The 27836-nt window shown below is 43.8% G+C and overlaps 2 protein-coding genes, 1 long non-coding RNA gene and 1 pseudogene across 18 annotated transcripts in view; 2 read left to right on the top strand and 2 right to left on the bottom strand.

Annotated features, from left to right (window-relative positions):
- The first annotated feature begins 1798 nt into the window (after window positions 1–1798).
- On the top strand, window positions 1799–13995 carry LOC109687762 (uncharacterized). 6 transcript variants are annotated; one of them, XM_074054177.1, is made up of 7 exons: window positions 1799–1832; window positions 5479–5596; window positions 8103–8196; window positions 9500–9650; window positions 11050–11130; window positions 11784–11866; window positions 12229–13995. In XM_074054177.1, exons 3-7 carry the CDS (start codon window positions 8164–8166, stop codon window positions 13489–13491), a joined length of 1611 nt encoding a protein of 536 aa, XP_073910278.1. In that variant the 5' UTR covers window positions 1799–1832; window positions 5479–5596; window positions 8103–8163; the 3' UTR covers window positions 13492–13995. The 6 variants fall into 6 exon arrangements, with proteins under 6 accessions (XP_073910278.1, XP_073910279.1, XP_073910276.1 ...); XM_074054178.1 differs by having other exon boundaries at window positions 5479–5747; XM_074054175.1 differs by lacking the exon at window positions 1799–1832 and adding an exon at window positions 2059–2191 and having other exon boundaries at window positions 12229–13965.
- On the bottom strand, window positions 1971–25117 carry LOC141416779 (uncharacterized). 2 transcript variants are annotated; one of them, XR_012441373.1, is made up of 5 exons: window positions 24980–25109; window positions 21291–21444; window positions 4044–4097; window positions 2852–2911; window positions 1971–2096 (listed from the first exon to the last, which is right to left on the bottom strand). It is a non-coding gene; the product is annotated as an uncharacterized lncRNA (long non-coding RNA). The 2 variants fall into 2 exon arrangements; XR_012441372.1 differs by lacking the exon at window positions 21291–21444 and having other exon boundaries at window positions 24980–25117.
- On the bottom strand, window positions 10213–11500 carry LOC141416777 (small nuclear ribonucleoprotein G pseudogene; annotated as a pseudogene).
- Window positions 25096–27836, top strand: part of LOC109687772 (uncharacterized) — a 15250-nt gene continuing 12509 nt past the window's right edge. For 8 of the 10 annotated variants that reach the window (XR_012441370.1, XM_074054170.1, XM_020165815.2 and 5 more), the window contains exons 1-2: window positions 25096–25229; window positions 26922–27020. The gene's annotated coding sequence lies outside the window, so the exon portion shown is untranslated. Of the gene's footprint in view, window positions 25230–26918; window positions 27021–27836 lie in introns of all 10 variants that reach the window. The other 2 variants (XM_074054169.1, XM_074054171.1) reach the window with 2 other exon arrangements.

The raw sequence follows: 27836 nt of genomic DNA, 5'->3' as shown, positions 1-27836 counted from the left end.
TAGACAGTCACCCTACCACAAAACCACATTCCCAGCTGGGGTTATTTTAAGCCATTATGTCATGGCAATCATGGAAAGCTACTACAGTCTGACAACCATTACTTTTCTTTGCAGAAAAATATTTCATTAAACAAGGAAAACATAATTTTTCCCTTTTTTCTGTTGAAATTTGGGGTTTTTTTTCCACTTTTTTTTTTTTTTTTGGTGATAGTGGGGTTTGAGCTCAGAGCCTTTGCCCTTGTTGGCAGACACTCTACCACTTGAGTCATGTCCCAGTTCTTTTTGCTTTAGTTATGTTTAGAATAGGGTTTTGAATTTATGCTGGAACTGGGCTGGACCATGATCATCCTATTTATGCTTCCTGCATAGCTGGGATGATAGGCATGTGCCACCTGACCCAGCTTTTGTTGGTTGAGATGGGTTCTTGCAACCTTCTTGTTCAGGTTGGCGTCAAACTTCAGAACTCCTGAGTACTTAGGATAAGCACTGCACCCACCACTTAAGGGTATTTTCAAATCAAGCTCCGATAAATAATCTTTTACAATTCTCTTGATGAACATGAATTTTGTTGTATAGGCTGAAAATGTCGACTTTTTTTTTTTTTTTTTTGGTGTAACTGGAGTTTGAACTCAGGGCTCTACATTTGCAAAGCAGGTCCTCTACTGCCACTTGAGCAACGCCTCCAGGATTTTTTGCTCTAGTTATTTGGAGATGGGAGTCTTTCAAACTATTTGCCCAGGCTTCTAGATCTCAACCTCCCAAGTAGCCAGGATTATAGATGTGAGTCCCCAGGGCCAGGCTCCAAATGGTTTTTCAAAATATACTGTCAAAAAAAAAAAAAATCACAAGAAGGGCTGGAAGTGACTAAAGCAGTAGAGCCCCTGCCAAGCAAGAGCTAGTGAAACCCTGAGTTCAACCCCCAATACTGCCAAAAAAAAAAAAAAATGATATATAATAAAAAATCACAAGAGGCTGGGGACTCGGTAGTGGAGTGCATGTTTAGCATGTGTGAGGCCCTGGGTTTCATCCCAAGCACCCCCCAAAAGAGAGACAAAAAGTATTACAAGACCAAAGAGGAACAAAGGAAGCGGGAACACAGATTTCTCAGTGGGAAATAACTTAAAGCCCTTCATCTACCACAATAAGTGCTTTTTGGGGTGTTGCAAGGGATGAACCCAGGGCCTGCACAAGCTAGGTCAGCGCTGTACCACTGAGCCACACTCCCAGCCCAAGTCCTAGGGTGTCAGTGCCTTTGTCTAGAGGCCAGTCCCCTCATTACCTGTGTCTGTTTCTCAGTTTCTGTGCAATGTGGCTGTGTCCTCAGGTCTGTGGCTAAACTCTGTTTCCCACTATGTGATACAAGTCCCTGAGCTGCTGTGTGGATTAGGGGCTTGGTGGCAAGCACGTACAAAGCTCATAGGTGCATCCCGTCGCCCTGCCCTTCTGTGCACACCGCGGTCCACCAGGGAGCCGAGCCGAGCCCCTCCTTTAGCCACGCCCCCAGGAATTAGCTCCGCCCACCAAGGAGACCCGCAGTCAAGACTGATTCAAATATAACCTCTGCCCTCTGGGCGTGTTCCTTTTTTGATTTCACACACCCCTGTGACCCTGTTTCTGTGCGACCCCAGGACCCAACCGTCCCGAAAACCCTGCTGACTGGAAGCAAACAGAACTTCATCTGACCTAGTTAGTTCAATTGTCGCTGCGCCGCTCCGCCCCGCTTCGCCCCGCCTCGCCTCGCCCCGCCTCACCCCGCCTCTGCCGGAGGCTGGGCCGGAAGTTACGTCACTACACGGAGCCCGCCTTCCGCTGCCCGCAGCGCTTGTCAAAGGGTCGGTTAGTCCTCGCGGTAGTGGGGTAGGGTACACCTTTAAGACCCTCGTGTGAAGCGGCGGGTTCTGGTGTGGGAGGGAAGTGACAAAGGACAGGTGTGTCCCAGGTCGCCGAGAAGCCTCGGTGGAGAGGTTTTTGGCCCGCTCCGCTCACGTCCTCCAGGACGGCGGGTCCCGGGAAGATCCCGGTGGGGAGGAGTCGTCCTACTGCGTCCTCCTTTGTTTTCATTCACTGGGATCCTCTTCAAAAACTTCCAAAGAGCCCTGTGAAATTTTTGCAGAAGGAAAAAACTTTATCGCCGGTCGAATCACGTTGACTGTCTCCAGGCAAAAGGACCTGGCGATTCCAATGCGTGCCGGTGAGCACCGGGTGAAAGGTGGTGGTTCTGGGGGGTCTCTCTCCCCGCCCCCTTTTTTGTGATCCTGGGGTCTGTGCTCAGGGCTTGTTACTTGTTAGGCAGGCACTACCGCCTAAGCCACGCCCCCAGTCCTTTTTGCTTGAGGTATTTTGAAGATGGGGTTTGCACTTATGTCCCTGCTGACCTGGACTCTGATCCTCCTATTTATGCTTCCCACAAAGCTGGAATGACAGGAACACCCCACCACGCCCCACTTTTATTGGTTGAGATGGGGTCTCACTGACTTTTTTGCCCCTCGAAACTGGATCCTTCCTAACTCCACCTCCCAATCAACCAGGATTACAGGGATGAGCGAACATAACCCGCTACCTTCCTTTTTTTATGCAAACACATGTTCTATCTGTGAATTTGACTTTGTGTTTTCCAGTCCTGTATTTACTTTTGCTACATTATGTTAAGTGAAGAAGAAAAAATGTACTTTCTTAGGTGCTACAAGTGGCATGTTTGTTTCTATGAATACTATAAGCATTTGTGAACTCCAAGTCTTGCCACTAAAGAAAACTAAAGAATACTCAGTCATTCTTTATCTGAGGTTCATAGACCCGTGCATCCTCACAGCTTCGAAACCAGGGCCTCCAAAAAGAAAGGATGGAGACTTACCACATTGATCTTTTTTTCTTTTTGTGTGTTCGAGGGGTCGCACTCAGGTCCTCATGCAGGCTAAGGAAGAAGGGTTCAACCACAGTTACATCTGCAGCTCACTTTTTTTTTTGAATAATTGAATTTGTCATTATATGTGTTGCTGGACTAAGTATTTTTTCATATTTTTCTTCCAAAAATTTTAAACATACAGGTAATTTGAACACTTTGAATACCTATTGTAGTAGACTCACTTGTGTTTGGGATTTTGTGTTTTTGCTTCCCCCACAAGTAACTATATAACTGTTTAAGAGTGCTTGAAAATAAATTGCAGAAATGATACTCCCCTGTGAAATAGTTGGTAATGCATCTCTTAAAGATAAGACAGGGCAGCCAGGCACTGGTACTCACACCTATAATCCTAGTTCCTTGGGAGGCTGAGATCCAGAGGATCACAGTTTGAGGCTAACTTGGGCAAATAGTTCTCAAGGCCCCATCTTGAAAATAACCTGAGCAAAATGGACTGGAGGTGTGGCTGAAGTGGGAGAGCCCTCAGTTCAAAACCCCAGTCCCACCAAAAAAAAAAGCTAAGATAGACTGGGGTGTGTACCTCTGTGGTAGAGCACGTGCAGAGCAGACAGGAAGCCCTGGCTTCAATCCCCAGCACCAACTCCTTCAAAAATATATTTAAGAACATTTCCTACTGAAACCACAGTATTATTATTTGAGCCAATAAAAATAATGCCATTAATATCTTATTTGTGAAAAACTAAAATTTTCCATGTTGTTTCCAAAGGAGGCTTGGGATGATTTCTTCCTAAGATCTGGTCAAGGTTTAAACAGTGCATTTGTTTCTATCATTTAGTCTTTTAAAACAAATTTTGGTGATGCCCTGCCTCATTTAGTCTTTCAAGGTAGAATAGTAGCTGGTGTTTGTCCATTATATTGACTGTGAAGTGCCACACATGTAAACACATCCTTTTCCTTTTGAATTAGAAAGTAGTAGGTGTAAATGTTGATTTAATTTTACTGGGTATTATAAATTTCCATGAATAGGTCTTGTACCTTTTGGTTTTTCCAAACCAACATTTTGCATTTGTGTTTACAAATTATTCTGGGGAAAGATAGGAAACAGACACTAGTTTGAAATGCAAGACACTTGTTTTCAAAAAAGGTATCAAGGAAGATAGCTGAAGATGGGCTGAATGCTTACTTTTCCTCTTCCCACGAATGTCCCGTGCCATGTAATGAATCTTCTTTCTCTGTCCTACAAAAACAAAAAAAAGTATCAGTATCTGTCCATTTTCCTCCTGACTAAGAATACTCATACATTTTTAGAGCATAACGTTTTGTTTTTGTTTGTCTTACAAAATAATTATAATTATATAATAATTATAATTTTTTGTGGTAATCACTTTGCAATTATCTGACAGTCCACAAATGATCACTTAGTCCTTTTAATGAGCTAAGCTCTCTGTTCTTTTAATGAACTAAGCTCTCTGCCAGAAACAGGAAAAGTGATCATCAAAACAGGCATAGCTGTGTCACCATGAGATTGACAATCTATTTTGGACATGATTTGATTTTGTTTTGTTTTTATTTTATTTTATTTTGCAGTACTAGGGTTTGAACTCAGGGCCTCACACTTGTTAGGCAGGTGCTTTACCACTTGAATCACTCCACCAGCCCTTTTTTTTTGTGTTGGGTATTTTTCAAGATAGGGTCTCATGAACTGTTTGCCCAGGCTGGCCCCAAACCACAATCCTGATCTCTGCCTCCTGAGTAGCTAGGATTACAGGTATGAGCCACTGGCACCTGGCCTGGGGACATGATTTTAAGTGAATATCGGTAAATTTGTTATTTGGACATAAGAATTATTAAGAGAGGGAAAACACATTGAGAGGGATTGATATTTGCATTGAGAACAAAAGATAAGTAGGATTCAATAATTCGATTGTTGAGCTAGGTAGAAGGGTCGAGTGAAGGAGAACATTTCAGAAAATTGAAACTTCATGAACAAAATCCCAGAACCTAGTGCATTCCCTAAAGGGAGGAAAATGGTCAGCTAAAGCAGAGCAAAGAGGAGAATAACTGAGAGAGAAACACATGGAGAGACAGGGAAAGAGAGAGACAGACAGACAGAGACAGAGCTGGGAGGTAGACAGGAGAGTGAGGTTAGGACCAGAGAAACAACTAAGATTATATTGTAAGGCCAGAGGAGCCATCTGAAATGTTTTAAGCAGGGAAGTGATTGGAATCTATTTTTAACTTTAATGAAATCTGTGCACTTCCTAGTTTGAGAATGGAGCTCAGGACATGAAAGTGAAGGCTTACAACCATATGAAGATGACTAAATTTGAAAATATGATTGTGGAATGAAAATAGAACAATGAAACCTGTTGAAATCATTTCAACTAGTAGGGAGGGGGATGATCCTAACCAAGGTACATTGTGAGCATATCTGGAAATGTCACAGTGAAACCCTGCACCACTAATATATGTTAATAAAGATTTTTTTTTAAACCATGATTGTGGAAACCTGGACTCAGATGAGTGTTACAGAAAAGAAAATAAATGAAATGATTTGCAAGTTTTTTTTAATATTAGCATATATTCATTGTATGTTTTGTGTTTTTTATTTGAGACAGGGTCTTGTTATGTTGCCCAGGCTGTTCTCAAACTCCTGAGCTCAAGGGAACTCCTGAGTGGCTGAGGCTACAGGCATCAATCACCACTGAGACCAGCTATTTGCAAGTTTTGAAGAAGGTAAAAGTATGAGAATCTTACCATTCCTTCATCTCTTCATGCACTCGATGATATTGCACACTGGCTGATTAAAGAAGAGTGAAATATTCAACCTAAGGCTGTTCTGGGGAAGTTATAAACTAGAGGAAGAGGCACATGTCCAACCAAGCAAGTAAATGTACCTGTACAAGTTGATTGGGGGTTTGCATGTCAAGTTGAGCACAATTTTGTTGTCTTTGTATGGAAGTTGGTGAAGGTAAGAAATAGAATGCTGTGTAAACTGAGAACTAAAATACAAGTTGTAGGCATTAGGCTTTTTGAAAGAATGAGAATCAGGGATAAAGGGAGCATTCTGTGAGTGGGGGTTTTGACAGTAGGGGGAGTCTGGTCTCCAGTGTATAACTACTGCTGAGCTATATCTCCATCCTTTTTTTTTTGTGGTACTGGGGTTTGAACTCAGGGCTTGACACTTGCAAAGCAGGTGCTCTACTGCTTGAGCCACACCTGCAGTCCATTTTACTCTGGTTATTTTGGAGATGGGGTCTCACTGACTGTTTGCCTGGACTGGCCTTGAGCCTTGATCCTCCTGATCTCAGCCTCCCAAGTAGCTAGGATTACAGACAGGAGCCACCAAAACCCAGCCATGCTTTCACTTCTAATCTATGTGTGTCCTGAAAGGTGAAGTGAACTATATTTTTTCACAGTGCTGGGGATAAAACCCAGGGCATTGCACACCATAGGCAAGTATTTGTACTGGTAAGCTATATCCCTAACCCCAATTTGATCCTATTTGAAGTTCAAAACTTATGTAGTATAATTTATATAAAAACCTGGACTAGAGGTGTGACTCAAACTGTAGAACACCTGCTTTGCAAGCTCGAAGTCCTGAGTTCAAACCCCAGTCCCGCCAAAGAAAAAAAAATATCTTTAAAACCCAGCTGTTAGGACTGGAGGTGTCACTTAAGCTGTAGAAACTAAGTTTAAACACCAATCCCACCAGAAACAAAAAACTTACACTACAGAATATAGATATGATGTTTATGTAACACATGTAAATATTTTTTATACTGCAAGTTTATTTAAAAGATAAAAATGGGCACCAGTTGTCTTTGGTGCCACTACAACATAAGTTGTAAATTAACACCTACTGAAATGCACTAATTGACAAAGCTTCATAGACTTAATACTAGGGCTAGGGCTCAAGATATTCTTTTTTTTTTTTTCAGTACTGGGATTTGAACTCAGGGCCTACACCTTGAGCCACTCTATCAGCCCTTTTTTTGTGTGTGTGTTTGGGTTTTTTCCAGATAGGGTCTCATGAAGTATTTTCCTGGGCTGGCTTGGAACCACGATCCTCCTGATCTCTGCCTCCTGAGTAGCTAGGATTACAGGTGTGAGCCACTGGTGCCTGGGTCAACTTATTCTTATACTGGAGATTGATGTAAACATTATACCTGTATAATCTCAGAAGAGTAAATTGGGGGAAAAAGCACATACCTCAGTTTAACCTTAGCCTTGCATAAATTTCCAGCAGTCATAATCGCCATTGCCCTATAGTACCCCATGCTGGGCACGGATGCCCTGACACAGCTAATAGTAAATTAAAACTTAAGTGTTTGGCACTTTCCATTTGGTTTAAGAAATAGGATCTCTGAACCATCAGTTTAAAGTGTTATTTCCTCAGCTGCTTCTCCCTTTATCATTATTATTATTATTATAATTGGTGTTATTGCAATGCTGGGAATTGACCCTATGTCCTTGCTACTGAGTGCTTCAGTGGTTGACTAAGCCATGGTGACAAAATTTAACTTGTAATCTAGTGGAGTATCTTGTCATCTGCCTAAGCAAAGAAGTGTATTACAAAATGATGGCAGTTCTGGAAGTAAAATAGAGGGCAGTGTGATGGCAATAAGCAAAGCCAAAAAAAGGGGGATTTAGCCAGGCGCCAGTGACTAAATACTCAGGAGGCAGAGATGAGGAGGACTATGGTCCAAAGCTAGCCCTATTTAGTTCACAAGACCCTATCTCGAAAAATCCATCACAAGAAAAGGGATGGTAGAGTGGCTAAGAGTGCCTAGCAAGCGTGAGGCCCTGAGCTCAAATCCCAGCACTGCCCCCAAAAAAGGAATTTTAGACCATGTGTGGTGGCTCACTTCTGCACTCAGGAAACCAGCCTGGGCTACATATGGAGACCCTGCCTGGAAAAGACAAAAAAAAGAGAGAGAGAGAAAGGTGCTACATCTGCTCATGGGATGTGTCACCATGCAGTGATGAGTCGCATCTCTCTGGTCTGAGTTCCTTACCTAGCCAATGAGGCTGTCAGAGTGGATAGCACAATTCGGTCCGGTCCCATTTCTTGGCTCTGGGTGAGACAGGACTGCTGTGGCCTCACATGCAGTAGTGTCTGTGTGTGCTTTCTCAAATGTGCAGTATGAATGGGAATTTCATGCTAGGACACACTGAAGTCCAGGCATGGGAATGAGAATTATGGCCAGGGCTGGGGTCTCATGCTCTCTCTCTTTCCCAGGGGTGGTCTTCCCTCTAGGGACGAAGTCTAACCTCATGAAGAAAAGATAGAACCATAAAGGATGCTGACTGCCTGTCTGACACATTGTTATCAGGTATGTAGAGACTGCATCCCACATCATGCCATACCTGCTTCTATAGCAAATTTCCCTCTAGACAGCCTTGACTTGTTTCTGAAAGCAAACAGAGCCACGCTCAGACTAGTGTCCAGGTGATTTTTCCCAGCAAGCAAGCCTCTTATGTTGTGAGGAGTTGCCTTGAAAATCATCCTCATGGTTCAGTAATTATGAATTGATCTTGACCCTCCTAGTTTCCAGTGCATGGTTATTTACTCTTGACAGATTTTATGGAAGAACATGTCCTCTTTAGGCCAGGCACCATGGTTCATGCTTGTAATCCTAGTTACTTGGGAGGATTAGGCTCAAGGCCAGCCCAGGCAAATAATTCATGAGACCCCATCTCTAAAATAACAACTGGAGGTGTGGCTCAAGCAGTAAAGCACTGCTTTGCAAGCAAGAAGCCCTAAGTTCAAACCCAGTCCCACCAAAAAAAAAAAAAAAAAAAGAAAGAAAGAAAATGTCCTCCTCTTAGACTTATTTATTTATAATAATACTGGTGTTTAAACTCAGGGCTTTAAGCTTGCTAGGCAGGCATTCTACCACTTGAGCCACTCTACTAGCCCTTTTTAGTGTTGGGTATTTTTGAGATAGGGTCATGCATACTATTTGCCTGGGCTGGCTTTTAACCACGATCCTTCTGATAGTTGACTCCTGAGTATCTAGGATTACAGGCGTGAGTTACAAGCATCCACCAAGACTTCATTTTTTAAAATTTAATTTTACTTACTTAGTTTGTATTTTTTTTATATTTATTTTAAACTGGGGTTTGAATTCAAAGCCTCGAGCTTGCTAGGCAGGTGCTATACCTCTTGAGCCACACTCCCAGCCCTTTTTTCCTTCAGTTATATTTTGGATAGGATATTAGTATTTTTGCCTGGGCCAGTCTGCTCAGGAAGTATACACATCGTCCTTCCCCCTCTACCCGCCCGCCCTCCCCCCGCCCCCGGTTCTGGGGATTGAACCCAGAGCCTTGCATGTGGTGGGCAAGCACTCTACCACTGAACTATACCCCTAACCTGGGAATATACTTTAAAAGAAGGAAATTGGTGAGAAGAGCTCTCAGCCTAGTTGTGGTGCAATCAGTACACGTGTCAGAAGGGGCACTAACACCTCACAACTGGAGCAGATCAGCAGGAAGCTGGATGTGATAGAGGGAGAGCTCCTAGGACCACTGAACCATGAGGTCGACAGTGGGACCCTCAGGCCCCTGCACAGGCATGGGACTCACGGCTCCTCATTCTTGAGTGGACATCATGGGGATGCTGCTTTTGGTACTCAGGCTGGCATGTGTGTGATGATTCAGGACCCGGTGACCTTTGAGGATGTGGCAGTGGACTTCACCCAGGAGGAGTGGATTTTGTTGGATGAGACTCACAGAGCCCTGTACAGAGAGGTGATGCTGGAGAACTACCAGAACCTGGCTTCCCTCGGTAAGACTGCCGGCCTTCCTGTGGCCTCCCAGGGAGGAGACGGGCATTAGTGCTGAGCTCTACTCTGAATACACTGCGGGGAGCAGAAGCCCAGTCCCTGCTCTAAGTTTTAGTCTGCTGTGGTTCTCAAAATGGGGCCCAAGCTCAGCATCACCATCGCTGTCCTGGAAATGTAAATTCCCAGTCTCCACTTCCAACACACTGCACAGACACTCAGGGTGGGGTTCTTTCAGGTGTGTTTTAACAAGCCTTCTAGATGAATTTGTTGTTCTGTAATGTCTTGGAATTGTTGGGGTAGCCAGTTGTGGTGGCATGCACCTCTGATCCCAGCTATGCAGTAGGCTACAGGTAGGAGGAACTCTGTCTGAGGAGGGCCCTGGGCAAAAATGTGAGACCCTATACAAAAAGCAAAGTAAAATAGGAGCCGGGGGCATAGCTCAAGTGGTAGAGCGCCTGACACACAAACACAAGGCCCAAGTTCAAGCACCAACACTGACAAAAAAAAAATGTAGTCTTTTCCCCATAAGAATAAAAATCTGTTTATTTTACTTACTTTGTTTCCTAAATGTTTGAAAATGTTAGTGCCTGCAATTGTGTACATAATCATTAATTTGGGTTTCAGGGGTCAGAGATAATATTTTGGGGGCACAGAAAGAAGTGATATTTGCATTTGTAGCCCTTCTGAAATTACTTAACTGCTGGTCTCCTGTTCTTTGCCTGGTGCCCAAACTTGAACTGTGATCCTCCTACCTACGTATGGCCTCCGTTGTAGCTGTGATCATAGGTGCACACCATGCCCAGCCTCTCCATTGAGATGGAGTCTTTTTTTTTTATTTCATTTTAAGTTTTTTTACTACTACAAAAGTTTATTTAACAAACAGTTTAATATGAAAATATACATGACCCAATTTTTACTTCATAGTAAAACAGGCCCTTTAGAGAGGGGACATGGATTTCTCTGCTGAACAGTCGTTACTTAAATCTGTTCCAAAGCTTCTAACATGATGATACAATTTCCTCATATTCCCACCATTCCAATATTGTTCTGTTGCCCACTAGTCGCAATTTCCACACATTCTCTATGACAAGATTCATAAAGGGATCAAATCCCCACAGTATTCCTTGGACATATCTGCCACCATTTGATTTCAGTGACAACTTCTTGTCCATAAATTTTATTAGCCCGGGCGTGCTTTACTCATAGTGTCTACTCACTGGGCTCAGTGCTTGACATAGGGTCTTCCTAACTTTTTGCCAGGCTGACCTTGAACTTCAGTCTCCACAATCTCTGCCTCCCAAGTATCTGGGATTATAGACATGAACCACTGTGCCTGGCTTATACTGGGCTTTATGCTGCCTTGCATCAACCTTTATCATGAATGTACATTTCCATGTATAGGATGTCAGCCCATCAAACCCAGCCTGATCTCTTGGTTAGAAGAAGAGGATGTGAGGGCAATGCAGAAGGGAGCTTTCCAAGGTATGTGTGAAGGAAACTCTTTAAGATGTACTTGATCACAGAAGATTGAGGACATTCAGTTGGATGTGGTGGTTCACACCTATAATCCCAGCTACTCAGGTGGTGGAGGCAGGAGCATCCAGAATCCAAGGCAAGCCCAGGCAAAGTTAGCGAGACCCCCTTCTCAAAAACAAAATATAAAACAAAGGACTGGGAGTGCGGCTCAAGTGGTAGAGCACTTGCCTAGTCAGCACAAAACCCCAAGTTTAAGCCCCAGTACTCCCTGCCCAAAAGAAAATAATAAAAAAAGGTTAGGACTAGAGGTGTGGCTCAATCAGTAGAGCACTTGCTTTGCCAGTCCCACCAGGCATGAGCGACTGTGCTCAGCCTTTTTTTTTTATATACAGTTTTTTTTGATACATGTAGCCCAAGCTAGCCTCAAACTCCAAACCTGTCTCACTCCCAAGTGGTAGGACACCAGTGACATCCATGCTTGGCTTCCAAAAGTTTGACCTAATCAAAATTTTCAAAACTTTGCTTTCTTTTAAAGTTCTTAAATTTCTTACCTAGGTTTAATTTGAAAATAAATACAAACCAACTCTATCATTTTTAAGTATTGCAGTCAGCCATTTCTTTACCCAGACCTTAATTTTGTTTTTTCTGTTTATGTTCAGAATGTGAAACTCATCTTAGTACCAGTGAGTCCACACTCTCACAGGAGGTTTTGAGGGGACAAACTTGCAGAGGAGTACAAATGGTAAGATTAAGAAAGAATATCTCTTAGCCAGGTGCTGGTGCCTCATGCCTGTAATCCTAGCTACTCAGGAGGCAGAGATCAGGAGGACCCTGGTTCAAAGCCAGCCTGGGCACATAGTTTGCAAGACCTTATCTCAAAGATACCCAGAACAAAAAAGGGTAGTGGAGTGACTCAAGTGGTAGAGTGCCTGCCTAGCAAGCATGAGGACCTGAGTTCAAACCCCAGTATTGCCAAAAAAAGAAAGAAAAAAAAAGAAAAGACATATGGAGGAATTATGAATGAAGCACAATGGCAAAAATAATTTTCATCCTCAAAATACCATATTTTAATCATCATTTCTTTATTCATCCATTTATCAACAGGGAGGAAGCAATGGTGTTGGTGAACTCCATGACTGTAGTCAGCATGAAATCTGTATTAACCATTCCTGCTTTGAGACACATATGAGAACTCCAAATACACAGAACAGTTATGAGTGTGATCAGTATAGAAAAGACCTCCTTCCTCTGCACATGGAAGCCTCTAATGGAGAGAAACCCTCTAAGTTTAACAGTCATGGGGAAACCCTCAGCCCACCTCCAAACACTGAGTACAAAAGGACAAATACACGAGAGAAACCATTTGACTGCAGTGACTGTGGGCAAGCCCTTGTTAATCAGTCATACCTTCAGGCCCTCGTGGGAACTCACAATGAAGAAAAACTCTATGAATGGAGTGAATATGGGAGCAGTTTTATTCTCTCCACAAATCTTGCTGTGCAGATAGGAAGTCTCAGTGGAAAAGGTCCGTACAGATGTAAGGAATGTGGAAAAGGCTTTAGATACCCTGCGTACCTGAGTAAGCACATGCGAACCCACACTGGAGAGAGACCCTATAAATGCACAGAGTGTGGGAAGGCTTTCGCCCAGTACTGGGGCCTTTCTCAGCACGTACGGATTCACAGTGAAGAGAAGCCCTATGAGTGTAAAGAGTGTGGGAAAGCCTTCAGTGTGTCTTCATACCTAACTAAACATGCAAGAATTCACACTGAGGAGAAGCCCTATGAATGTAAGGAATGCAGAAAATCCTTCGGAAATTCCTCCTACCTTAAGAAACATGTTCGCATTCACACTGGACTCAAACCCTACAAGTGTAATGAATGTGGAAAAGCCTTCACGCAGTCCTCAGGCCTTACTAAACACATGCGGTCTCACACTGGAGAGAAGCCCTATGAATGTCAGCAGTGTGGGAAAGCCTTCACCACATCCACTTGCCTCATGGCACATATAAGAACACACACCGGAGAGAAGCCTTTTGTTTGTAAAGAATGCGGGAAAGCCTTTGCCAGGTCTTTCTGTCTGATTGAACATGTAAGAACTCATGGTGGAGAGAAACCCTATAAATGTGAAGAATGTGGGAAGGCCTACACTGCTGCTTCAGACCTCAACCGGCACATAAGAATTCACACTGGAGAGAACCCTTATCAATGTAAGGAGTGTGGGAAGACCTTTGCTCACTACTCAAACCTTTCTGTCCATCAGAGGACCCATACTGGAGAGAAGCCTTACGAATGTAAGATATGTGGCAAAGTATTTACGTACTCCTCAAGTCGCAATAATCATATACGAACTCACAAAGCCTCATAACCATAGACAGACATTTAAGGAATGTGGGAATGTTTGGTTTCCATATACCTTAACAGTCACCTGTTACTCCACACTGGTGAAAAATTAAGAATGTAAACAGTGTTTCAAAGCCTTCATTACTCCAGGTCCTTTCCAGCACAGGAGAGATGATGTCACTGGAGAGAACACCAATGAATGTGAGGAGTGTGGGAAAGCCAACTCCAGAGTTAGAGAATTCTCATGCTCATTTGCAAAATACTTTGTAGGCGATGTTTTTGCATTTGCAATTACATTTCATCAGAAGATGTGTGTTTATATGGTCCTGTTAGGGACACTATGTTTGATACTTGCTTAAGGTATTGACTGCAGAGCCCTTTTTTAAAAATACACACTTTTCCTTTTGAATAAGAAAGTGATTTCTAGGTTGATATTTTGACATTCAGAACATGTCCTCCAACAGCCTTCCCTATTATTTCATTATCCATGAGTAATCTGCAGTGAATAAAATTGTTCTTTAAAAAAATATTTGTGGTAGTTAATTTTGAAGGTGGGATGTCTAGGTGAAAGTATAAATATACTTATAATTTTCCTGCACATGAAAATTTCTCCCTTCTATCATTCCATTGGGAGTTTCATTTCTCTTTCTTCTTTATGAGCCCAGGCCAGCCTTAAACTTGAGATCCTCCTGTCTCACCCTCCTAAGTGCTGAGATTACAAGGTGAGCACCACCATACCCTGCTTTCATTTGGAAGTTTCTGAATCAAATTTTTCAAAACTTAAAGACTTTTCTGGAGAAAAATAAGGAACAAATTCTAGTTTTGTAGTTTCTTTTTTGTTGTGTGTGCATTGTTCTGTATGGAAGCTACATCTCTAACCCCATATTCCAGTTTTAACTGCAAGGCCTTCATCAACAAAAGGAAAATGTCCTGTGCATTTTTTATTAGCAAAGTAATTATGCAAAATAAGGTACTTCCATGCATGCATAGATGTACTTTGATCATGTTCACCCACTCAATTACCCCCTCTGCCTCACCTGCACTTTCATTCTGTGTAAAAATTCTCAGCTAACTCACTGGTTTGTGGCCCTAATTACATTTGAAAAACCCTTCATATTTTTCATATTCTGTTGTGTAGAAACAAACCAGATGTCCAGTAGACACTCAAGGGAAGATGATGACCCAAGTGTGAATAACAGAAGGTAGGGCCGGGGCTGCAGCTGAGTGGTAGAGCACTTGCCTGGCATACGTGAGGCCACAAGAAAAGAATCAGAAGATGACAGCCATTGATCTTCATCATTTTAGGGTCTGTTCTCCATGGTGTACTTGTAGCCACTGAATGGGGAAGTTTGTTGGGTTCCTCTGGGCCTGGGCTAGCTGACAGTGACCAGTAAAGTAAAAATGAATGCTCAAAAGTGTGGGGTGCCATAGTTGGTGGGGGAGCTTGTAGGCAGATGTGGGCCATGCTGTATTCAGGATGCCTTGAATAGATGGCTTGCCTTGGGAGAGGTGTGACAAACACACCTCCAAGGCATATAAGAAATGAGACTGGTTGGTGGTCAGGTGCACAGTGGCAGTCCTACGAGGACACTGGGAAACAAAGCTCTGGGGTGCAGTCTTATTGTGAGTGAAGCATGGGGAGCTGAACCAACATGCAGCACAAGGCCTGCTCATGAGGACTGCACGGAGTGTGTCATGAAGGAAAAGCCATCAAGCTGGCACTCATGCTGAGGATCCATCTGCTGATAAAGGCTCTTTCAGCCCTAGATGGCCATGTTAGGGGGGCCATGGGATGGAGGTACCCAGGCTAGAGCTTCCACATCACCCATGGACTATGTTCTGAGCACACAGCATGGGCAGAGTAGGACAGGATGTCCTCCCCGCCCCTACAGCGCTGATCTGCTAGCACCAGTGAGATGCAGGCGGAGAATTCCTTTTGCAGCAACCCTCCAGGATCTCCTGTACTGATTAAGCGTAGTACGTTTTGTGACAAAGACAAATACTTAATCAACCCCATTGCTGGGCGAGTGGCACACGTGTAATCCCAGCACCCCAGAGGCAGGAGGATCGTATGTTCGAGGCCAACCTGGGCTACATAATGAGACCCTGTCAGAAAGAGGGAGAGGATCCACTTCATTATTTCAAAGCAAATGGTGAAGATTAATTTGAGGCTGAGATAGATAAATGGATGACTGGTGTAGTCCAAGTTTTGGCTACTCAACTGCCATATGTACTCTCCTACATACACTCGAATTGTGGCTTAAAACAAGATACATTTCTACCTAAAAAGATAAAGGAAGAACTTCTCATACTTCCCCAAGGAGAGAAAGTTTACAGGCCATATAAATATCTCCTCAATATTCTCTTACCTAATTGACTAAATTATATATATCTATATCTATATATATAAATTATAAATTATATAAATAAAAGAGTAGGAAGGAGATGAAAGTGAACTGAGTTTACATGAATGAACACATAAATATTAGAAAATGCACATATATAACAAGCAAGGAAAAATGTGCAAGATGATTACATGTTGTTTTCCTTTGAAGCCCAAGGATCTTGAACTCAAGATCCTATGGCTCCAGCCTTCTGGGATTACAGGAAAGTACCACCATGCTCAGCTGCATTAGTGGCTTTTTTTTTTTCAGTGCTGGGGATGGAACCCAGGGCCTTGCATATGCTAAGCAAGTGTTTTACTACTGAGCTACATCCCAGCCCTGCAGCAGTGGCTGTTTGTTTTTGGCAGTACTCAGGGCCTCACACTTGCTAAACAGGTACTCTACCACTTGAGCCATTCTGCTATCCCTTTAGTGGCTTTTTAAGAGGAGCAAAGCACCCAGCTAACAAGTTTGCTCTTTCTTTGCACATGATGCCCTGTTCTACCCCGGGACTCTGCAGAGTTCCCCCCAGCAAGAAGGCCCTGGTCAAATGCTACCTCTTGACCTTGGACCTTCCAGCCTCCAAAAATGTGAGTTGAATAAATCTTTACTCTTTATAAATTGCCAGGCCTGTGGTATTCAGTTATAACAACAGAAAACACACCAAGACGTGGATTACTACTTCAATGACTAACTCCATATTTCCTCTTCTTCAGCCAGAGTCTTGGCAGTTCTGGCAGAGTGACTCAACCCTGCATTCCCAACAGGTCTAAGTCCTTTATTGACTGGCCCGTTTTCACTTGCAATTTTCTCTTAGCCTTTTCTATACAGCATGGATGCACTTGTAGGTTCTAGACGTCACCCTCCTTGGGTCAATTGTATAGTATGAATTGTAATACTTTTGATTTTTTTTTTTTTTTTGGCAGTGCTGGGGTTTGAACTTAGGGCCTCACACTTGCTAGGCAAGCATTCTACCACTTGAGCCACCCCACCAGTTTGTAATGCTTTTGTAATTGGGATTTTTCAATCCAACAATAGATTAATACACACCTTCCTTTTTTCATCTCTTACTTTAGCTGTATAAGAGGGAACAAAATGGACAAATGGCAATATGGGAACATAACTGTGCCTCTTGAGGAAGCATTCAATCCCCCAGTAATTATGAGTATCCAAACCTATACTGCTCTAAGTTGCTGGGACTGGAAGGAAGAATTCCACCCTCACTAGTCAATTCCTAGGGCCATTTTTTTTCTTTTTTTACTGTGGGAAAACAGTATCATGTAAGGCTGTCTGGTTCGAAGCATAGACCTGGTCCAGTGAGACAGAACCCCCCCACCCCTTTCCATAGGAGTGTCTCCCACTGACACTGTAACTGGGTTTTCAGGAAGACATGCCACCCTCCGTGTACATCAGATTTTGTTGCTTTTGGTTTGTTTGTTTATTGCAGTACTGGGGTTAAAACCAGGACTTTGCAGAGGTTAGGCAAGCACTCTACCATTGAGATACATCTCTGTGCTTTTTTTTTTTTTTATGTGGTACTGGGGTTTGAACTGAGGGCCTCATGCTAGGCAATGCTCTCTTCACTTGAGCCACTCCACCAGACCTCCTTGTCCCTTGTAAAATTTTATTTTATTTCTCATTAAGTTGTCCAGGCTGGCCTTGAACTTGTGATCCTCCTGTCTCTGCCTCCTGAGTAGCTCGGATTACAGGCATGAACCACTATGCCTAGTTTAGATGAGATCTTTCTGACTTATGGGAACATGTGGTAAGACCAGGTGGTTGCACAGACATATTCCCATTATCAGGCTTCTTTGCGCTGAGTAAGTTTTTTTTTATTAGAATCAATGTTGCCTGAATGCCATGACTATGGATACATAAAGCTTTTTTTGTGTGTGGTACTGGCATTAGAATTCAGGGCTTAGAGCTGCTCTGTCATATGAGCTACACTTCCAGTCCTTTTTCTTTTAGTTTTTTTTGTTTCTTTTGGCATTATTTTGCAATTCATTATTGTCTTAGTTTGTTTCTGAGACAGGATCTCACACTAATTTTACCAAGCTGGCCTTGAACCGCAATCCTCCTACCTTCACCTTCCAAGTAGCTGAGACTACAGACATGCCCCACCACACTGGCACATAACACATTTTATGAATGCGCAGATAGTACTGTCTGTGGAAGCATATCTAGCTGAAAGGGAAAACCACATCTAAAATATAAGCTTATTCCAGTGAGGGTAAATAGGTAAACACAGTTGTCATGTCCATAATAGAAGATTTCCAATGTAGGGCTAAGGGTGCAGCTCAGTGGTAGAGCACTTGCCTAGCATGTGCGAGGCTCTGGGTTCAATTTGCAGCACTGCAAAAAAAAAAAAATGTTCAGTGTAACCAACCTACCACCAGCTGGCTGGCCGGTCCTTCTAGGAAATGCTGCCTTTTGGATAGTGGATGGTTTCCTGGTTTTAGCAGATTAGGCACAGGGCAGTTGTGTTAGCTGGGCCAGCCTTAGTAAGGGGAAGCCAAGCAAACCCCTTATCTCTATACTGCCTGTATTCATGGCTCACTGAGCAAACACTGAGGTGGCTGCAGAGTATGTCATTTTGTTCTTTTTTTTTTTTTTTTTTGGTGATACTAGGGTTTAAACTTAGGGCTTCACACTTGCTAGGCAGGTGCTCTGCCACTTGAGCCATACCCACAGTCCTCTTTGCTTTAGTTATTTTGGGAATAGGGTCTTGCTTTTTGCCTAGGCTGGCCTGGACCATGGCCCTCACATTTATGCTGCCCAAATAGCTAAGATGACGGGGGTGTTCCACTACACTCAGCTACTGCTTTAAACGGGGTCTCATTACCTTTTCACTGGGTGTGGGCCTCAAGTCACAGGCCTCCCAATTTCTACCTCAAAAGTAGCTAGGATTACAGGCATGAGCTACCATACTTGGCCTCATTTTGTCCTTCTTAATATTAATAGTCTTTTGAGGGAGAATACTAGGGTTTGAACTCAGGGCCTTGTACTTGCTAGGCAGGCATTCTACAATTTTTTGCTTTAGCCATTTTTCAGATGAATCTCATATTCTCCCCAGGCTGGCCTCAGACATAAACTACCTACCTATACCTCCCACATAGCTGAGATCAAGATATACACCACTAAACCCATATTATTGATTGAGATGCAGGGGGGTGGTCTCTCTTTTTGCCCAGGCTGGCCTTGAAACATGACTCTCCTGATCTCTCTCCCAAGTAGCTGGGATTACAGTGTGCACCACCATGTCTGATTGATACTCTTGTTTCTAGCGGTTCATATAGGACACAAGTACCTTCCCAGCCTGTGTTCTGTCAGAAAGCTCCATCCATCTACCTTTTCTTGTCTGCAGTCATGGTCCTTCCGCATCCTTGACTACCCAGCCAAACCATTGGCCACTACTCACAAATCAATGAGTGTGTATCTTTCTGTCCGTCTCTCACTCCACACACAGCAAACAGCAGAACATACTGCTATAAACCGTCTTGATGTTTTGTCACAGGGATGATTCTCCTTGCTGCTGTTTTAGGGTGAGCCTTCCGTGGGAGTAGCACTGTTTAGCCCTCTACTTTCAGGTGCTACTAGAATATCATGCAGACATCTGTAAGCCAGGTTTTATGTCAATCAACTGGGCCTAAGGATCCCCAGGAGGCTCCAGGCATGGATTGAAGGAGAGGAGTCAGTGTGACACATTGCTGTTGAATCTTGGCAACCTGCTCCTGCAATTTCCTTGGATACACTGGAGCTGCCTGAGATCACTATCTTCTATGTCATTTGTATTTGACAGATTGCCCCTGCAGGTGCCCAACCTTATGGCTTGGCAGGGAAGACAACATCCATTTCATAATGCGAAGCTCAGCCATTTGGTCACTTGATGTTCCCTGGTTAGTTGCTCTGCCTGTATTCCATACCTGTTGTAAACTGTATCTCAAAAGTAGAAATCCAGGTGTATTAGTGCACACCTTTAATCCCAGCACGTTGGAGGCTGAGGCAGGAGGATCACAAGCTCGAGGTCAGCCTGGGCAATATAGTGAAAGATTGTCTTGAAAAAAAAAATAGAATAATTTCCAGCACAACAGGGCACATATTTTCTCTAAAGTTAGGGTTATCAGAATGGCTCAAGTGGTAGAGCAACTGCCTAGCAAGCACAAGGACCTGAATCCAAACCCCAGTACTGCCAAAAAAAGTAAACAAATAAAACCCAAAGATATTTTCTCTAAAGTTCCAGAGGCCTGTGCTGTGAGTCTCACACTGGTGTTGGCTAAAGGCTTCATCCTCATCCTACTCACAATGGGCACTTGAAGTATCACTGTGTCTCATGGACCAGTCACACTAAGCCCTTGAAGGGCTGGTGGAGTGGGTCAAGTGGTAGAGTGCCTGCCCAGCAAGCATGCGGTCCTGAGTTCAAACCCCAGTACTGCCAAAAACAAACAAACAACAACAAAAATCCAAAACAGACTAGGTGCCTGAGAAGCTGGAACTGCTGCCTGAACTTAGTGGAGAATGTGCTCTTGGTGTGCCCAGTTGAAACTGGAAGCCATCCAGGAGACTGCAGATGGGACACATTCAAGAGCTGGGCCTGTGCAAAGGTGCATGCTCGTAATCAGGTTCCTGAGGCAGGAAGATGGCAACTTCCAGGCCAGCCTGGGCTATTCAGTGAGACCTTGTCTCAAAACAGACGGACAAACAAAACCTCATTCACATGTGACACATGCTCCATCCAAAATCTGTAAGGTCTATGAAGTGTTGTCACTTTTGGAATTAGGAGGTACGAGGAGCAGTAACTAGGAGTGACTCAGAAGGTTGTTGAGTCAGGAGGCCCTGTGTCGTAGTTACTTTTCCCATCACTGTGACAAAATATCTGAGAAAACAACTTAATGGAGGAAAGAGTTCTTTGGCTCACAGCTTCAGAGAGTTCAGTCCCTCATGGAGGGAAGGCATGGCCAGGCAGTTTGCATACGGGGGACAGGAAGCAGAGACAGAGGCGGGAGGAAGGGACATGATACCAGCAAGGACATGGCCCCCAGTGACATTTTTCTTCCAGCTAAGTCCTAGCTTCTCAAGTTTCTAGAACCTTATAAAATAGCATCAGCATCTGACGACCAGGTGAGTAACATGAGCCCGTGCGGGAGGACACTGAATTTTTAAATGGCAGCACGCTGTATTTCCATCTTCTTTTGTTGTTGTTTTTGGTGATACTGGAGTTTGAATTCAGGGACTTGGGTTTATCAAGGTACTGACAGTACTTGGTACATGCTCTTCGTGGAATCCTAGTCACATTGTGTCACTAACATAGGCCAGTGTGACGATTTGCAAATGCAAGGCTTCTGCAGACGGGACCGTTTGCAGAGGACAGGAGGATTAATATATTCATGATAGTGCACAGTAACTCCACGTTCTCTCTGTCCGGACCCAAGCATTCAGTTACCTAGGGCTGAGAATCTGTGAGCAGCTGATTCTCCACGACCGTGACCTGTGTCAGGTTTGTCCACCACACGAGACGTTGTATAACATAGACCAAGTAATATCCTCAGATTCAGGTTGCCAAACTATGTACCACGAAACACATCCTGGCCTTAAACCTGCATTTGTAAATAAAGTTAGACAGGAATGCAATCACATGTTGTTCATAAGTCTATTTTGTTTCTTTGTTTTGAGATAGGGTCTTACTACGTAGCCCAGGATAGCCTCAAACTCATGATCCTCCTGCCTCAGCCTCCTGCGTGCTGGGATTACAGGTGTGTACCACCACACCCAGCTTAAAATTTCCCAAATGACAGAACATCTTCACAGTCTGTGAGGACCCTGCCCAGGTGAACAGGTGCATCACTATGGTCAAGCTAATCCTTGCCTTAAGCTCTCTTTCTTGCCCTCCCCTGAGTGTGACCCAGTGGAATCCATCATTAATAAAGCATCCTCATGTCTTTGACTTTTCTAGTTCACACAGAACTCCAATAAGGGCACCTGGCCATGGTGTCACTCTCCAGCTCCCTACCTGCTTGGTAGAGTCTGCTCCCTAGATCCTTTCACAGCACAAGGTGGCCTCCTGCTAGTCATTCTGTGCCTCCCTCTTGGAGACTTGTTAGCATAATAAATCCTTTAATTTCAATATGGCTCTATTTCCCCTTCCTTCCTCCCTCTTCCTCCTTCTCCTCCTCCTCCCTCTCTCTCTCGGTGGTACTGATGCTAGGCAGGTGCTCTACCACCTGAGCCACACCCTCAGCCTTTTTTTCCTTTAGTTTTTTTTCAGGTAGTATCTCAAGTTTTTGCCTGTACCAGCCTTGGACCTTAATCCTTCTACCTACAGCCCTATGTAGCTGGAATAACAGCTATGAGCCACTATGCCTAGCTTATTTTGTTGAAATGGAGTCTTGGTAACTTTTGCACATCTGGCCTGGAAACTCACTTTACCCAGTCTCCACCTCCTGAGTAGCTGGGATTACAGACATACACTACTATGCCCAGCCAATGTTATTTCTGTATTGAAGCAGTTTTGAACAATCCCTAGAGGGGGACTTACTGCCCCATTTACAACACCATTGGAGGGACATATCCTGAACTCAGTAGGGAATTCTGTCGAGATGCCCCGACTGCCTATGGCTTACTAACTGTTGGTCCCATTGAGCACTGCCTGTTCTGTTGACATTATCACTTGTTGCTGTGCAATGCTTTCAGAGCCCACTTCCAAGGGCTACCAAGACTCTTCATTTGGAGGCATGGCTCAGGTGGGAGGGTGCCTGCCTAGCAAGCACAAAGCCCTGGGTTCAATCCTCAGTACTGCCAAAATATTTTTATATAATATGAAAACATGATACAGCACACACACATATATGTATATGTCACATATACATATATGTCCACTAAATTTGAATATTGTCCTTTTTGTGGTGCTGTGAACCAAACCCAAGGACTTGTACCTGCTAGCAAGTGCCTTACAACTGAGCTACAGCCCAAGCACCATTGTGCATCTTATAGAATTAAAAAGGTGCCTAAACCAGGCATGTGATGCACATCTGTAGTCCCAGCTACTTGGGAGGCTGAAGGAGGACGATGGAAAGTTTGATGCCAGCCTGGGATACATAGTGAGACCCTGGTCTTTTGTTTTGTTTTGTTTTTTTTAAACCCTACCATATAGGACTAGGAGTGTAGTTCAGTGGTAGAGCACCTGCCTAGCATGTGTGAGGCTGTGGGTTCCATTCCCAGCAATACAAAAACACCAAAAAAATAAAAAAAGAAGGTGCCTGATATTAAATGGAGGAAAGGGGATATGCTTCACTTTAAATATAGGCTTGCCTAATTTTACTGAAGTCAATAGTCACTGCCCTAAAATATTCCATACTGTGCACAGATGGACATATATTCCAGGCTCTGTTGAACTCCTCCCTATCTCTAGCCTGCTAAAGTTCTGCCCAGATAAAGCTTGTGTGCTGCTCCCTCCTTATGTCTCTTCTTCTTCTCCTCCTCCTCCTCCTTCTCTTCCTCCTCCTCCTCATGTTACCTCCTGAGCCACCTCACCACCCACATATTGTTTTTGAATCAGCCAAGAAATCACTTGAACACCACATATATTTGTAATCTTAAAACTGTTCACGTTTAAATTCCTGGCCTACGTGGAGTTTATTCTTGTATATAGTGGAACATGTAGCTTTAAGTTAATCTTTTTCTCTGATGGCTAACCAGTTGTCTTATCACCTTTTATTCCAAACAGCATTTTTGTACCATTGATCTAAAATATATTTATGACCAAATTTCTTTCTTTTTTCTTTTTGGCAGTACTAAGGTTTTAATTCAGGGCCTTGCACTTGCAAGGCATCCACACTAACACTTGATCGATAGCCCCAGTCCTTTTTTGCTTTAATTATTTTTCTCACAGAGTCTTGAGTTTATGCCTTGGCCATCCTGGACCATTATCCTCTATTTAGACTTTCTATATAGCTAAGACAACAGGCATGCACCACCATTCCCAACTTTTTATTGGTTGAGATGGGGTCTCATGAAGTTTTTAGCTGGGCTGGCCTTGAACAGTAATCCCTCTTGATATCCACCTCCAGAGTAGCTAAAATTACAGGCATGAGCCACCACACTGCACTTGAACCAAATTTCTGTATGTTAGTGAGACTATTTGGAGATATTTCTTTTATCTGTTTCCTCTTCATGAGCCATACCACACAGGGCTAAGCACAGAGGCTTTATACTATACTTTTGTATCTGTGGGTCATCCTCTCTTTTGATTTTCAGTGTTTTCTTGGTTATTATCAAATGTTTGTTCTTCTGTATGAACAAATGTGCATAACTCCATAAAAACCTTTTAGCATCCTTATTTGGATAATGTCACATTTCTTAATAAGCCCTTGGAGAATACCCGATAACATCAGTGCTATTTTGAAACATCATATAGTTCCCAGACCATATGGCAAGATGATAAAAGAACAATAGAAGTATATGTTTGAAAAAAATTACAGGAAATATTATAACATTGAAAACGCCAAGGAATCGAGTATTAGAATTCAACACGATTTTTAGAGAAATAAAGCAAAAAGAGGGCCTCATGTGGTGATGCACATCTGTAATCCCAGCTCTCAGAAGGCTAAGGAAGGAAGACCCTGAGTTGGAGGGCAGCCTATATAGCCCAGGCTCAAAAAAATAAAAGAGAAAACACTTCTATAAAGTAACGAAATTATTAGGAATACATTTATTCGAAGATACGCAGGACTTACATACTGATAACTACGAAGCGTCATCAATGGAAAGTAATCCTCAAAAAAAAAAAAAGATATGATAGGTCTATAGAGAAGCTGAATGGAAGAGGCAGATCACAGGCTTATCAATATGGGAGAATCAATGCACGGGCTCTAAAAACGTAGGCGGAGTCAGGCCAAAGCTGTTCTGAGCATCGGATGGGGCGAGTCGCCATCCTCAGCCTTGACCTTCTGGTCCACCCAGCGCACAAGGTCTGGTCCCACCCCAGCCAGCCTCCGGAACCGCCCCCGCCCGTAGCCCCGCCCACAAGCCTGGCACTAATCTCAATCCTGCCCTGTGGTCCAGATGCTGCCTCCAGCCCCGCCCCCCGCAAGGCCCCGCCCAACCCGTAGCCCCGCCCACAGGCCCGGCGCTAACCTCGACATTGGCCTGTGGTGTTGTTTCTGCCTGCATCCGGCTCTGAATCGATCCCTGGACCCACGCGCACCCACGTGGAAGAAAGTAGAATTTCTGGGCCTGACTGAAGCCAGCGTGGCTGAGACCCGAGAGCCGCTGTCTTGGCGCCTGGCCGGAAGCGGAAGTGACGTCAGCGGGCCGCGGATTCTTTTCCAGCGCTGGCTCTGTCCGGCAAGTGGCTATTTTCACCGTGTGTCCATCTATAATTTTGGTGAGTTCCAGGCTCTGGGGTCCCAGAGGTGGCCGGGGGCGCCTCATAGGGAAAGTTTAGGGCAGGGTTGGGTGGACTCCATGGAGAGGCCTGACTCCCTCCATTCACGTCCCACGGGGACCGCGCGTGGTCCCCTGCGCTGGTCTCACTTAGGTCCCGGGTGGAGCTGGGCGGGAAGCGCCCTAAGGCAGCGGCCTCGGGTTGTCGGCATCCACCGTGCTCCTGTCAGGGGCGAGCTACGTCACAAACTTAGACCGAAGCCTTTGTGTCTTAACACAATGTCAGAATTTGTTTACTTGGGGGGATTTGAACTCAGGACCTTGCACTTGTTGGGCAAGTGCTTTACCATTTGAGTCATGCTAAGCTAGTAAATATTTATTTTTCATATCCATACCAAAGTTTAATTTGTAATTTAGGCCACAGCAAGACGTTCACAATAATAAAAGAAAATAGGATAGTTACAGTATGTTGTGTAAAATTATATGGGCAGGGCGCCAGTGGCTCACTCCTGTAATTCTAGCTACTCTGGAGGCAGAGATCAGTTGGATCTCGGTTCGAAGCCAGAGCGAGCAAATAGTTCAGGAGACCCTATCTTGAAAAACCCTTCACAAAACTAGGGCTTGGTGAAGTGGTTCAAGGTGAATGCCCTGAGTTCAAGCCCCAGTGCTGAAAAAAAAAAAATTACATGGTTGGGGAGGTAGTCCCGTGATAGAAGGATTTCCTAGTATGTGTGAGGTCCTGGGTGTCAGAATTTATTGAATAACAAGCTGAGTGCTGGTAGCTCACACCTTAATCTTAGCTATTTGGGAGGCTGAGATGGGGAGGATCAAATTTCCAGCCCATTCTAGGCAAGGAAAAAAAGATTCCAGCTCAACCAATAGCTGGTCACAATGACTCACTGATATAATCCCAGTTACTTGGGAAGCTGAGATTGGGAGGATCTCTGTTCAAGGCCAGCCTGGGCAAAAAAAAGTTCATGAGACCTCTGTCTCAACCGAAAAAAAGCTAAGTGTGGTGTTGCAAGCCTGTTCCCAGCTATGTCAAGAAGCATAAAATAAGAGAATTGCAGTCTAAGCCAGCCTGAGCAAAAAGTGAGACCCTGTCTCCAAAAGAACCATAGCAAAAAGCCTGAAGGTGTGGTTCAAGCAGTAGAGTACCTGACTTGCAAGCACAAAGCCCAGAGTTCAAACCCCAGTATTACAAAAAAAAAAAAAAATTATTGAATAATAATAAATGTACAAACTATGTTAATTTCATTGACTTTAACTTTTTTTTTCTTTTTTGCAGTAGTGGGGTTTGAACTCAGGACCCCAAGCTTCCTAAGCAGGTGTTCTACCACTTAAATCATACCCCTCCACCCCAGTTTCGTTGACTTTAAATCACCAAGTACTACTGATTTCCCTTGGTATTCATGTCCATTGGCAATCTTAATTACTGTTACTAACTTTCAGATCAGTCATTACACTTCACCCAATAATATATGCCATAAAATGACTATCAAAGCATTTAAGATTCTGCTGGGTGCAAAGAGGCTATACTAAAAGCACAGAAAGGTAAGGATGCAAGGCACAGTTTCTGTAGGGGACCAGATAAGTTTTACAGAGTTGTTCAGGGCATGAAGTTGTCTAATGCAGGCCTGGGTGGAAGGCAGTTTTGCGTGTCAGTTTGAAATGTGCTGTTTGTGACAAGCAGGAGAAACTGCTCTTGAGCTGGAGCCCAGAGACAGAGGTGGAGGATCTTCACTATGGCGATTTTCTTGGACGAGGTTTGTGACAAGTGACCGTCTCACAGGTCAGTGTGCCTTCCATATCTCATTCTTAGGATGTTCCTCCTTTTATAGTTTCCAGGTTGAGGGGAATACATCATTTGCAGGCCTGGTTTTTCTGATACGGTTTTGATGTACCCCTGTGTCCATGTGTTCCTGATTTTTTTTGGAAGTACTGGGGTTTGAACTCAGGGCCTCACATTTGCTAGGCATGTGCTCTACCACTTGAGCCACTCCACCAGCCCTTTTTGCTTTTCCTTATTTTTCGAGTAGGATCTCCAGTTTATGCCCAGGCCTACCTGGACCACTGTCTTCCTATTTTATGCTTTCTGCCATAGCTGGCTTGCACCACCATACCCTGCTTTCCTCCACTGAGACAGGAGCTAGTGAACTTTTTGCCAAGGCTGGCCTGGAACTGTGATCTTCCCATTTTTAGCCACCCAAGTAGCTGGGATGATAGGTGCTTGCCACTATGCCAAGCTACTGGTTGAGATGGGGTCTCACAAACTTTTTTTAACCTGGGCTGACCTCAAATCATGATCCTCCTAAGTAGCTAGGATTACAGGCTTGAGCTACCATTCCTAGCTTGTATTCGTGATTTAATTTGCTAAGTTCATAGGTGGTTATATTTGGCTAAGTAAGCTATTTTTTAGTCTATGCCTCATGGTTTGTATTGGACAGATGGTGGGTTTTTTTGCAGTACTATGGTTTGAACTCAGGGCCTCATGCTTGCTAGATAGGCACTCTACTACTTGAGCAACTCTGCCAGCCCTGTAAAACCATTCTGCCTCAGCATTTGTACTTAAAATGGAGCAAACTTCTGTTTTATAAAATGGAGTCAC

The sequence above is a fragment of the Castor canadensis genome, chromosome 14 (genome assembly GCF_047511655.1).
Source record: "Castor canadensis chromosome 14, mCasCan1.hap1v2, whole genome shotgun sequence".
NCBI classification, from domain to species: domain Eukaryota; kingdom Metazoa; phylum Chordata; class Mammalia; order Rodentia; family Castoridae; genus Castor; species Castor canadensis.
The sequence above is the reverse complement of the archived record's forward strand: the minus strand, read 5'-3'. Positions and strand labels throughout refer to the sequence as shown.

Coding starts and splice junctions, on each gene's coding strand:
- LOC109687762 (XM_074054177.1), top strand. CDS start 8,164: ATGCTGACTGCCTGTCTGACACATTGTTATCAG. Junction 8,197..9,499: donor GTCTGACACATTGTTATCAG/GTATGTAGAGAC, acceptor TTTGGTACTCAG/GCTGGCATGTGTGTGATGAT. Junction 9,651..11,049: donor CCAGAACCTGGCTTCCCTCG/GTAAGACTGCCG, acceptor TTCCATGTATAG/GATGTCAGCCCATCAAACCC.